Source organism: Camelina sativa, chromosome 3 (assembly GCF_030686135.1).
Source record: "Camelina sativa cultivar CO46 ecotype springtype chromosome 3, ASM3068613v1".
Classification (NCBI taxonomy): Eukaryota; Viridiplantae; Streptophyta; class Magnoliopsida; order Brassicales; family Brassicaceae; genus Camelina; species Camelina sativa.
In genome coordinates, this window is record NC_141882.1 from 4499736 (window position 1) to 4511048 (window position 11313).

Sequence of the window (11313 nt, forward strand, 5' to 3'; positions counted from 1 at the left end):
ATTTTTTTTTAAAACACAAAATATATTATAAATGAATCTGAGAGTTAAGACGAAATAGTATTATAGTAATGACTAGAGATATATCGTGGAAATTGTGAGGCGAATAAAAACGAAAAAAACAAATTTTCTCGGAAAAAAACGAGATGTTGATTTTTGTTATTTACTGACGTTACGTCTAAAAGCACCTTAACCTTATATAATCAATGCTGCTCGAGACAATTGTCTCCTTCTTTAATCAAAAAATGAAAGACGAACGAGAAGACAGCTCTAATATAATTGCATACATAAACATATAATTTTATTCGTATGCATGTAGTAAGTTACTAATACAGTAATACCAACCAATCCCTTTTTTTTTTTTTTTTGCTGTCGGCGACATCAATGCACTTTTAGTAGTTGAAGACTCTAAATGCTGGTTTCGTATTTTATTTTTCCCTTTTTACAGTTTTTAATTGTTATTTTCAAATCAATATCAACAATAATTGTTATATAGGTAAAGGATTCATGTCACATGATGTTTTTCTTATCTTTTTTTTTTTCTTTTTCTTATCAATTAAAAAAAATTGTACTCAAACGCATTGTATTCATTTATAGTAATCGATCAGGTTTTAATAAGATATATCTTCATTGCCTATCATCAACATTATACAAATCCAAATTTCGTCCGTAATAAACTTTTTGTGTTCGTCATTTTTTGTTATGAATTTTCTGCTCACCGAAACCACACCAGTGATCATATAAGATAGATATTAAAGAACACGTATTAGGTTGTTTTAAACTTTGTTTAATCTTTGAGTGTTTTATTTTATGAGTTTAATACGTCTTACCAAAAAAATTATGAGTTTAATACGTTACGGTAATTTAGTTAGAATATAATAGTAAGTTTCAAAACTGATGACGTTAACGGTTAACCAATCGTTTTCTCTGTATTAAATAAAGAAAATAACATTAATTCTCAAGCATGCCAAACTAGATTCATTCTTTATTTATTTTTAGAAGTCCTCCAACTTTATCACCCACGACTTTCCAAAATGTCAATGAAGTCAACCTTCATTATTGAATGGTGAAATTTATATTGGTTTAGTTCCGATCAAATCCCGTAAACCGGAAATAATCAAAATTCGAAGAAAACCGAATCGAACCGACCCTTAGAAACCCAAAATTGGCTAAAAATCCAGATTTTGAAAAAACAAAAAGGTTTCTCAAAAATCCAAACTCATAAACCCTAATCAATTTTTTCTGTTCTTCAACAGACCTCTGCTTCCTCTGTACAGTCTCTGCTGCTTTTTCGTAGCTCGGTACGAATTTTTCCAAGATTCTTCAAGCTTTCCTAATCAGTTTCTGAGAAAGAATGGATCCAATTGCTTCGGTGTTTGAGAAAGTTAAGAGCTTTGCGAAATCGAGCCAGGCTTCAGTCTCCCGCCATTTCGGTCCTTCTTGCCATAACCCGGTAATCTCTTCATCCATCCTCTTTGTTTGAAATGGTCTGTAATGGCCCTAAAAGTAACTACCTTGGTATCACCATTGATGCTCTGAAATGGTTTGGGATTTGTGTTCAGATTGATATCTTGAAGCGATTACAAAGAGAAGCATTCTCGGATTTGATGAAACTTAGAGATAGACAAGAGAAAGTGGAGCGGATCATCTCCTCGTATAAATCATCTAAAGGTGGTCCGTTTCAAGAGACTAGCACTCATGTGAGAGGCGAGGTTGATGTCCTTGGAGCTATATTGCTGATTGGTAACACTGATGAGGAGAGTTTCAATAGAGAAGGAGTGAGACCTGGGTTGCTTTCAAGGTTTGTGTTTGAAACGAGTCTTAGGGAGACAGATAAGCTTGTGGCTGAGCTCGTTGCTGGATACAAAGGGGAAGGTAATCTCAGTGATTTCTCAGGGAGCCAGCAGTTGTCTTTAGCTAAAGTCTTCTACAGGGCAGATATTAATGATTGGTTCTCTGCTGTTGCTATTCCTGTTGGTGCCCATTTCAGAGATGTTGATGCTGATGTAGTGTCTTCTTACCAGGTATCCATCTTCTGTTGCAGGTTTTTATTTCTATATTGGTTGTGTTTTTGCTTTTATATTCAGCATTCATATTGTTTGGATCATTTAAACTCCAAAGGGTCAATAGTTGAATCTCAAAAACTGATTCCAGATTCTCATTGATCTCATATTGTTATTGACGAAGCTACAAATACACCTTTGGCTTGCAGGGAATGAGTCTTACAGAAGTTTCTGAACTTGGACCACCTCTTTTAAACCAACATAACGGTAGTGCCATAGGGTTAACAGTCAGGAAGTCAAATATCACAGGTTCACTGGCCCAATCCATGTCAAACCTTGAAGCTGAACAGGGTTTAATGGCAAGGGAACGTTGTTTCAGAACCTTTGGGCAAGTAACTTGCCACATTCGCAGAAGTTTAAAACTATCTCTATTGGGCTGTCACGAAATTTTCACACCGTCTAGCAACCTCCACTCTGCTGGAGCCATTACGCTTCCAGTAAGTTTCCTAAGGCGTCATACTGCTATGGAGCCTGAATCATCAACACCGCATCTAGATATTAGCAGAAGCGTGAATCATGTGTCGTCTAGCTCCATTGCTTTGAAGTTAGACTCTCTAATGGACGAGTCTACAAAACTTGGGGGATGGATTGAAATTCAGAATTCAAGAGCAAAGCAAGTGAAATGGTCAGTGTCTATTACAGACAACCCAGAGGATGAAGTGGGCTGGGGCATGAGCGTTGGGGGAGTTGTTGATGGTTCAAGAAATCATGATCTGTTTCAGGTGGAATCATATCTGAAATTCAACATTGGCGATCGGTTTAGCTTAAGTCCAGGTCTTGCTTATCACACAAACAGTAGTGGAAGAACCATAGGTCTTATGCTACAGTCTCACTGGTCGCTGTGATCTCAAGGCTACTCATTACATGTACATTGATGGTTCTACCTACCACTGACTGCATTTTTAGGGTAAAAAGAAAAGTGTCTAATGCAGCTACCATTTTTGTGCCTTGATTGGTAAAAGAGTCGGATTGTGTATTGTCTAATGTCTATCGTCTCTTATAAAAATCTTTGTTGTCTTGTTAGTAACTGTTTCCACTTTCCATCTATGTTGGAATAGTCCACCAATTTGCTTCTTTTATTGTCATGGTAACAAATGACGTAATGCTTTATGCTTAGGGAGAACTAAAATAACTGAAGAATTGATTGATCTATGATTAGTATGTCTTCATTGAAACCTTACAAAAGATCTGGCATTTTCAAGTTTACGTGAATTAAAGAATTTTTAAACAGGATGTCACTTTACAACAGGTTGGTTGATGTTGAGAGCTATGTTGTGACCTTACACCTCTCATGAACATACAAAATCTCCAAGACTTTTCATTTTTCCGAAGTCAATGACCTTATTCTCAGGACTTATAATGAAGACATATTTGACGCATCTTCTCGATCGCCAATGTGTCCAACGGCCTTAGTATGTGTTGTTCGATAGAGACCCATCTGTTTATTCTAGACGCGATAAATTTGTTTGTTAAAGCTTTTCCATTTTCTAAAACTTTGTGTTCCATTTCAACTGACCATAAATCGAATCTTTTGTTCAACAATATTATATATAATTCAAGACTAACCTTGTTTATACGAAGTTGTCTCTTACAAATTTACAATCATACTTCCTACGATAAGACCTTTGATTTGATTGTACATGACTAGTCCAATTTCCGCGAAACATCTCTTTACGTGGATTATTCTGGTACATGAATATTTGTTCACAGTTCTTTTGGACATTTCATAGTACACATTTGTGTGCTTCACCTTCACTCAGATCATTGTTAACTAAACAACAAATTCCAAAACCATTAGCTACCCACAAAAGCATTTGCGAACTAATCCAACTTGAAACAGATGAACGACGGCGAACTAATCCAACACGCGTTGCTTTGTATAACCATTAAAAGAGTGTGAACAAAAAAAAAAAAAAGGTCAAAAAAGTAATATTTCTTTACTATTACTATATAATATGTAAAGAACAAGTGTACTCTCGACAATGATAAACAACGACCCCATTTGAAATCGCACTAATGCAAGTAGTCCTCTCACTTTCAATCGTTTCCTCCATATTTCATAGAAAAGTCAAGATTGGTGGTTTATTCTGAATTTCTGATTGGTGGGCTATTCAATGCATCCACCAAACACATTATTATTACTCCCACCAAAAATAAATATTTGCTGAAAGAGAAAAAAAAAAACTTACATAAAATATCTCTAACCTAGTCATAGAGACAGAGACAAAAAGACTTAGTAGTAGTTTACTATTTTTACCTCTCTTGTAGGAAAAACAGAGGAATCACTCTGTTTCAAAGAGTTATGGTGGTTCAGTAAGCATACGTCGTCGTTTTGTTCTTCCTCTTCTACTTGCATTCACTTGCTTCTCTCTCAGATTCTGTTTCGGCGAAGACAGAATCACGTTCTCAACTCCGATCAAAGACTCAGAGTCAGAGACCCTCCTGTGCAAAAGTGGTATCTTCAGGTTTGGTTTCTTCACTCCTGTTAATTCCACTACTCGGTTACGTTATGTTGGGATTTGGTACGACAAGATTCCACTTCAAACTGTGGTTTGGGTTGCTAATAAAGACACACCCATAAACGACACTTCCGGTGTTATCTCGATCTATAAAGATGGGAATCTTGCGGTCACCGATGGTAGGAACCGCCTTTTATGGTCGACGAATGTTACGGTACCAGTGGCTGCTAATGCTACTTGGGTTCAGCTAATGGATTCTGGGAATCTTATGTTACAAGATGACAGAAACAATGGTGAGACACTGTGGGAGAGTTTTAAGCATCCTTATGACTCTTTCATGCCAAGAATGACTCTTGGGACCAACGGTATAACCGGAGACAATCTAAAGCTTACTTCTTGGAGAAGCCATGATGATCCTTCAACAGGGAACTACACAGCTGGTATAGCTCCTTTCACGTTCCCTGAGCTTCTAGTCTGGAAGAACAATGATATATCCTGGCGTAGCGGACCGTGGAACGGTCAGGTTTTCATCGGTTTACCCAATATGGATTCGCTTCTGTTTCTTGATGGGTTTAATCTCAACAGTGATAACCAAGGCACCATTTCAATGTCTTATGCTAATGACTCGTTTATGTGTCACTTTAACTTGGATCCTGACGGAGCTATATATCAGAAAGATTGGAGTACTTCTATGAGAACTTGGAGGATCGGTGTAAAGTTTCCATTCACAGACTGTGATGCATATGGTAGATGTGGTCCATACGGGACCTGCGATACCAGGGAAAACCCGCCTTGTATATGCGTTAAAGGGTTTGTACCAAAGAACAGCACAGAGTGGAATGGAGGTAAGTGGAGTAATGGATGTGTGAGGAAAGCTCCATTGCTGTGTGAAAGACAGAGAAATGTGAGTAATGGTGGTGGTGGTGGAGGGAAGGCAGATGCGTTTTTTAAACTGCAGAAGATGAAAGTGCCAGTCAATGCGGAACGGTCTCAAGCTAATGAGCAAGTCTGTCCTAAAGTATGTTTAGATAACGGTTCTTGCACGGCTTATGCTTATGATAGAGGAATCGGATGCATGCTTTGGAGTGGGAACTTAGTTGATATGCAATCATTTTTGGGAAGTGGCATTGATCTTTATATTCGAGTTGCACATTCAGAACTTAGTAAGTGAAAAGTCTCTAGTGGTACGGTTCTCACTTTTTTTGTTCTCTTCAATTTGACTTCACTGACTTATATTTTCTTACCAATTCTTATAGAAACTCACAGCAAGCTAGCGATTATGATCGCAGCACCTGTGATAGGCGTTACGCTTATCGCTGCAGTATGTATTCTTTTAGCATGCCGGAAGTTCAAAAAGCGTCCAGGTTAGAGTTTTGTTTACTTAATATTGATGTTGGAATCAGATTGTTTCTTTTGTCACAACTTGTTTGTTTCATTGATCATTGCCTTAGCAGAGCCAGTGAAAGATAGAAGTGCTGAGATATTGTTTAAAAGAATGGAAGCACTTACAAGTGATAACGAGTCTGCTTCTACCCAAATCAAGCTCAAGGAGCTTCCACTATTTGATTTTCAAGTGTTAGCAACATCCACCGATAACTTCTCTTTAAGAAACAAGCTCGGTCAAGGCGGGTTTGGTCCTGTTTATAAAGTAAAAGCATTATACAAGAATCCTTCTGAAAAAGATATATATGTGTATAAATAATCTCAGCTTAAGTGATTGGTTTATGTTTTATCTTCAGGGAAAATTACCAGAAGGGCAAGAAAATTGCAGTGAAGAGGCTCTCAAGGAAATCAGGACAAGGACTAGAGGAACTCATGAACGAAGTGGTTGTGATATCGAAGTTGCAACATCGGAATCTAGTGAAATTACTTGGATGTTGCATTGAAGGTGAAGAAAGGATGCTAGTATATGAATATATGCCAAAGAAAAGCTTGGATGCATATCTATTTGGTAAAACCTTATATCACCACTGTTTTTAACTCTGTTCTATACCATTTAGGCTTTGGATACTAATGATTTTGCTACATTTTCTCAGACCCATTGAAGCAAACGATTCTTGATTGGAAGACTAGATTCAACATAGTGGAAGGAATTTGCAGAGGTCTTTTGTACCTTCACAGAGATTCAAGACTAAAGATCATACACAGAGATCTAAAAGCTAGCAATATTTTGTTAGATGAGAATCTAAACCCGAAGATATCTGATTTCGGACTTGCAAGAATCTTCCGAGCGAATGAAGATGAAGCTAACACAAGAAGGGTTGTTGGAACATAGTAAGTATCCATTCCTAAATACACAACATACATTGTGGTATGCGGTTTTATTGAAAATTTTGTTTTTTTGCAGCGGCTATATGTCACCGGAATATGCAATGGAAGGTTTCTTTTCAGAAAAATCAGACGTTTTCAGCTTAGGGGTTATATTTCTAGAGATCATTAGTGGGAGAAGAAACTCTAGTTCTCACAAGGAAGAGAGTAATCTAAACCTTTTGGCTTATGTAAGTGTACTAAGCAGTGTTTTGTAACTTATGGCTAATTAAGCTTTTGAAACTTACCTTAAAAATTTGGTTTTAACAGGCGTGGAAGCTGTGGAACGACGGTGAGGCTGCTTCTCTAGCAGATCCAGCTGTCTTTGATAAGTGTTTTGAGAAAGAGATAGAGAAATGTGTTCATATTGGACTGTTATGTGTGCAAGAAGTTGCAAATGATAGACCGAATGTTTCAAATGTGATTTGGATGCTAACTACCTAGAGCACGAACCTCGCTGAGCCGAAGCAGCCTGCGTTTATAGCAAGAAGAGGAGCTTCTGAGGCTGAATCTTCTGACCAGAGTAGTCAAAAGGTATCTATCAATGATGTGAGCCTCACAGCTGTAACAGGGCGTTAAGCTCACCAAGCCAATCTCTGTCTCTTTATATATACATAAATTATGTAATATATACGTTTTGAGAAACTCATATCTTCACAAGTTTTGTTATTCTGGGTTTCTTCAATGGTTAGATCAATGAATAAGAGATGTAATTCAGATTTAGACTGAGCTTTGTTGAAACTTGACCTATTCTTAGATATGATCAGATCTGTAGAATTACCTAACCTGGATTAAGAAACTGAAATCTGAAGGAAAAAGGAGAAGAACGAAAAATCACCCATGTTCTTGAGAAGCCACAGTAGGTTTTGTCTTGAGAGAAGAAATGAAAACACTATTATTGGTATTGTCTTTTGGGTTGGTTTGCAATAGTACATAGAAACAAACGTGGATAGTGGATAAGAATATAACATCAGTTTTGACTTTTCATGGATTCATTAACTACACAACAACCTTGACTTGCCTGCACAAAATTATTCTAGAGCAGCCAAGAAACTTCCCTTTCTCTTGTGTTTTGATTTTTAGCAATGGTTTTTCATCATTAGTTAATCAAAATTTTTTTCTTTCTTTTGCAATCAGTACTTATTCCTGAAACTTACCCTATAGTTTTCTACTCTTATACAAAAAGAAGTAAAACATTTGAGTGTTCTTTTAAGTTTTAACGACCTTGGATATCGGAGAAGGTAACATCATTAACAGATATGCCAGTTTTCTCCTTGAGCAAAGCACCATTTTCGCCGCCTCTTCTCCTCGCGGAAGTAAACGCAGGATGCTTCGGATTTGGAAGATCACTTGCGTTTTGGCCCAACATGGTGAGAACAGAGGACATGTCTACTCTATCCGAAGCGCTTTCTTGCACACAAAGCAACCCAATTTGTATGCACTTTATCACTTCGCTCTCATTATATGTATCTTTGTCCATTAACTTGTCAATGATCTCTGTTTCTTCACCGTTCTCCCATAGATCCCAAATCTGCAAGACGAAGAAACATACATTTGCTTATGTTCTGTTTTTTTCCCCTCTGTTTTTGTGAAGAAAATGCAGTGCTTTTGTTTACTTACATGTCCAACTAGGTTTGATGATTCCTCGTGGAAAGAACTGTTCTTCTTTCCTGTTATGATCTCTAACATCAATACTCCAAAGCTGTATACGTCGGATTTAACGGAGAACTGGCCTTCCATTGCGTACTCCGGTGACATATATCCACTGTGCAAGAAAACATGAAACAACTTAAGGTTGAAAAATCTTGGACAGTTTTGTGGTGATTAAGAAAGAATAGCTCACAATGTTCCAACAACTCGACTTGTGCATCCTTCGATTTGGTTCCCCCCGAAGATTCTAGCCATGCCAAAATCCGAGATCTTAGGGATCATTTCGCTGTCAAGAAGTATATTGCTGGCCTTTAAATCTCTGTGGATGATCCTCAGTCTTGAATCTTGATGAAGATACAATATCCCACGAGCAATCCCGCGGATTATCTGCATTCTTCTTGGCCAGTCCAACTCCGCTCTATGCTCTTCATCTAGCATATGAGGATAAGAAGAAAGGATCAAAGAAAATTCAAAGTCATTGATCTTACTAAAAGGGAGAATTTGAATCTATAGAGGAAGTGTTTAACGTACGGAATACGAAATAGTCTAGGCTCTTGTTTGGTAAATACTCGTAAATCAACATCTTCTCTTCCAATTCAACACAACATCCTAAGATCCTCACGAGATTTCGATGCTGCAACTTCGATATCAACTTGACCTCATTCTTGAACTCTTCCATTCCTTGGCCAGAGTTTCTCGACAACCTCTTCACCGCTATCTCCATACCGTTCTGTAACACGCCCTGAATAGAAAACAAAAGAAACATTCGTTACTACATGTTGATCTTAAAAGATTTTTTTTTGGAGGAGTATTGATGAAGATGGGTATTGTCTCTTCCTTACCTTATAAACAGGTCCAAAACCACCTGCTCCAAGCTTGTTTTGGGAAGAGAAGTTATTCGTTGCTGCCGCTATAGTGTTAAGATCAAAGAGAGGTAACTCCCGGTGTCTCGCCTTGTCCTGTTCAAAGCTGAATGATTCTTCAAAATCAAAAGGTACCGGGGTGAAGGTTGCCGAAGAGCTTCTATACCTGTTATACTCTGCACTTAAGCATGTTTTCAGCAGTTAGTTGTGAGCTAAGAAAAAAACATATGAGCTTTAAAAGATACATCACTAGAAAATTTACTTACTTCGTCGCTCCCTTACGAAACAAAACAAAATGACCATTAGTAACATTACGGCTGCAATCAAAATGATAAGAATCAGAAGGACTCTCCTCTTCCCTGATAAGCCATTTCTGTTCCACAGCGCTGAAACAAGCAAGAACATGAATGACATGTTTCTTCTTCCTCGTTGTTAAAATAGAATGATTGTTTTATAATAACCAAGAAGAACTTGAAGAATAGATTTATATATGTACCTAACTCTTCTTTGTCTACACGTATGTAGAGATCTTGTCCGGAGTTCAAGTATGTCCTTGTATCCAACATACCGCCGTGCCATGTCAAGCATCCTATTGCTCCTCTTTTACTCTCGTGGTAAGCGCTTGCGTAAGCAACACAAGAACAGTTCTTCAAGCACCTCTGTTTGCAATCCTTCAATGTTATGTTCATATCTACATTTGCATCTGATGTGTCGGGAATCTTCATGCGCTTTAACTTCACAAACCCGTCCTTCTCACTGCATACTAAAGTTCTGTTTTTCTTCTTACATCCACCAGAAGAGTCCCTCAAGAACCAATGCCTAGGAATCTTGGGCTCAAAACCAGGTAGGCATATGCACTCGAACGTTTTTGAGCGAATGGGATCGCAGTAACCGTTAGGGCCACAATGGGCGTAGCTGTCGCACTGCTCTTTAGGAACTGACCAGAATTCGTTCCATCTCTTGTCCCTCGCAATCCATGTGAACCGGTGCATGGTTCCTGTCTCGTTCACCATGGTTCTTGTTATGACTGAAGCATCTGTCACACCATAGGTGAAGGATACTTCGTCCTCATTGTTCACAAAAGAGTTATTGAAGATATAACCTATTGGCATTTCAGGCACACCACTCCACCTGTGCCCGGTCCACGACCCCATACGCCACCAAGGGATAACACCTTTGTACAGGATCATCTGTGGAAACCCTCTACGCTCCATCCTCAATGTTAAGTCTCCAGAACCAGGGTCCTCATGAGATCTCCATGATGTCAGATAGCGATCCAAACCGTCTTTTCGTGTGAAACCTAATCTCATAAACGGAAGAAAAGTGTCTGTAGGGTAATCAAAGCTCTCCCAGAAACTTCTACCTGAGACGGGATCAAGCAGAACAAGGTTCCCTAAATCAGAGAGTCTCGCAACTAAAGTTGTTTCCAAGATACTATATGAGATATTAGTTGACCAGATAGGCTTTGTTTCGTCGTCAGATGCATACACGCAGAGATTGCCTCTGTTGCTGAACTTTACCAGACCAGATGTGTCATTAATAGGATGGTCTCTGTTTGCAACCCATACAACAGTCTGTTGAGAGATTTGAGCATACCAAATCCCAACATACCGGAGCTTTGAATCCCCAAGACTGAAGAATCCAAATACGAATTTCTTACCTACAGAGAGTATGACATCACCATCTCTCAAGAACTGTCTTCTCATGATCATATCAACGGAGATACAAGATCGGATGAGTAAAACAAAAAAGATAACGAAGAGTATCTTCATTTCCGTGTTTGTTTTCTGAGCAAAGGTGTTACTGAAATGTATAAATGCTATGCAAGTATTAAAAGCCAAGTGGATCAGACATTAACTGTAAAGTTCTTCTCTGTCTTTTTTGAACATTGATCAGTCACGCCCCAGTTCCGGATATTTCTCAAAGGTTGGACTTTCAACTGATTCATGTGACTCAAAAAGTGAGAAAGTAACT

At 38.2% G+C, this 11313-nt stretch overlaps 2 protein-coding genes and 1 pseudogene across 4 annotated transcripts; 2 read left to right on the plus strand and 1 right to left on the minus strand.

Annotated features, from left to right (window-relative positions):
- The first annotated feature begins 1014 nt into the window (after positions 1-1014).
- LOC104770033 (uncharacterized) lies at positions 1015-3139 on the plus strand. The gene is made up of 3 exons (XM_010494384.3): positions 1015-1450; positions 1560-2021; positions 2210-3139. The coding sequence occupies exons 1-3, from the start codon at positions 1352-1354 to the stop codon at positions 2903-2905; spliced, it is 1257 nt and encodes a 418-aa protein (XP_010492686.1). The 5' UTR covers positions 1015-1351; the 3' UTR covers positions 2906-3139.
- An 837-nt stretch (positions 3140-3976) lies between these two features.
- LOC104778678 (G-type lectin S-receptor-like serine/threonine-protein kinase RKS1) lies at positions 3977-11158 on the minus strand. 2 transcript variants are annotated; one of them, XM_087508377.1, is made up of 9 exons: positions 9836-11158; positions 9606-9725; positions 9319-9515; positions 9008-9218; positions 8670-8907; positions 8447-8591; positions 6269-8357; positions 4318-6156; positions 4142-4224 (listed from the first exon to the last, which is right to left on the minus strand). In XM_087508377.1, exons 1-7 carry the CDS (start codon positions 11109-11111, stop codon positions 8043-8045), a joined length of 2502 nt encoding a protein of 833 aa, XP_087364503.1. In that variant the 5' UTR covers positions 11112-11158; the 3' UTR covers positions 4142-4224; positions 4318-6156; positions 6269-8042. The 2 variants fall into 2 exon arrangements, with proteins under 2 accessions (XP_087364502.1, XP_087364503.1); XM_087508376.1 differs by having other exon boundaries at positions 3977-6156.
- On the plus strand, positions 4770-7549 carry LOC104770053 (G-type lectin S-receptor-like serine/threonine-protein kinase At1g11330; annotated as a pseudogene). Its single transcript, XR_015595162.1, has 7 exons — positions 4770-5682; positions 5776-5883; positions 5974-6167; positions 6259-6470; positions 6556-6793; positions 6867-7017; positions 7097-7549. The product of XR_015595162.1 is annotated as a G-type lectin S-receptor-like serine/threonine-protein kinase At1g11330 (transcript).
- Positions 11159-11313: the final 155 nt, after the last annotated feature.

Bases quoted from the DNA above. Each gene is read 5' to 3' on its own strand.
- LOC104770033 (XM_010494384.3), top strand. From the start codon at position 1,352: ATGGATCCAATTGCTTCGGTGTTTGAGAAAGTTAAGAGCTTTGCGAAA. The intron at 1,451-1,559 runs GTAATCTCTTCA...ATTTGTGTTCAG, and splicing joins GTCCTTCTTGCCATAACCCG to ATTGATATCTTGAAGCGATT. The intron at 2,022-2,209 runs GTATCCATCTTC...TTTGGCTTGCAG, and splicing joins ATGTAGTGTCTTCTTACCAG to GGAATGAGTCTTACAGAAGT.
- LOC104778678 (XM_087508376.1), bottom strand. From the start codon at position 11,111: ATGAAGATACTCTTCGTTATCTTTTTTGTTTTACTCATCCGATCTTGT. The intron at 9,219-9,318 runs GTAAGGAAGAGA...TTTTCTATTCAG, and splicing joins GTTTTGGACCTGTTTATAAG to GGCGTGTTACAGAACGGTAT. The intron at 8,358-8,446 runs GTAAGTAAACAA...TTCGTCTTGCAG, and splicing joins CATCAAACCTAGTTGGACAT to ATTTGGGATCTATGGGAGAA.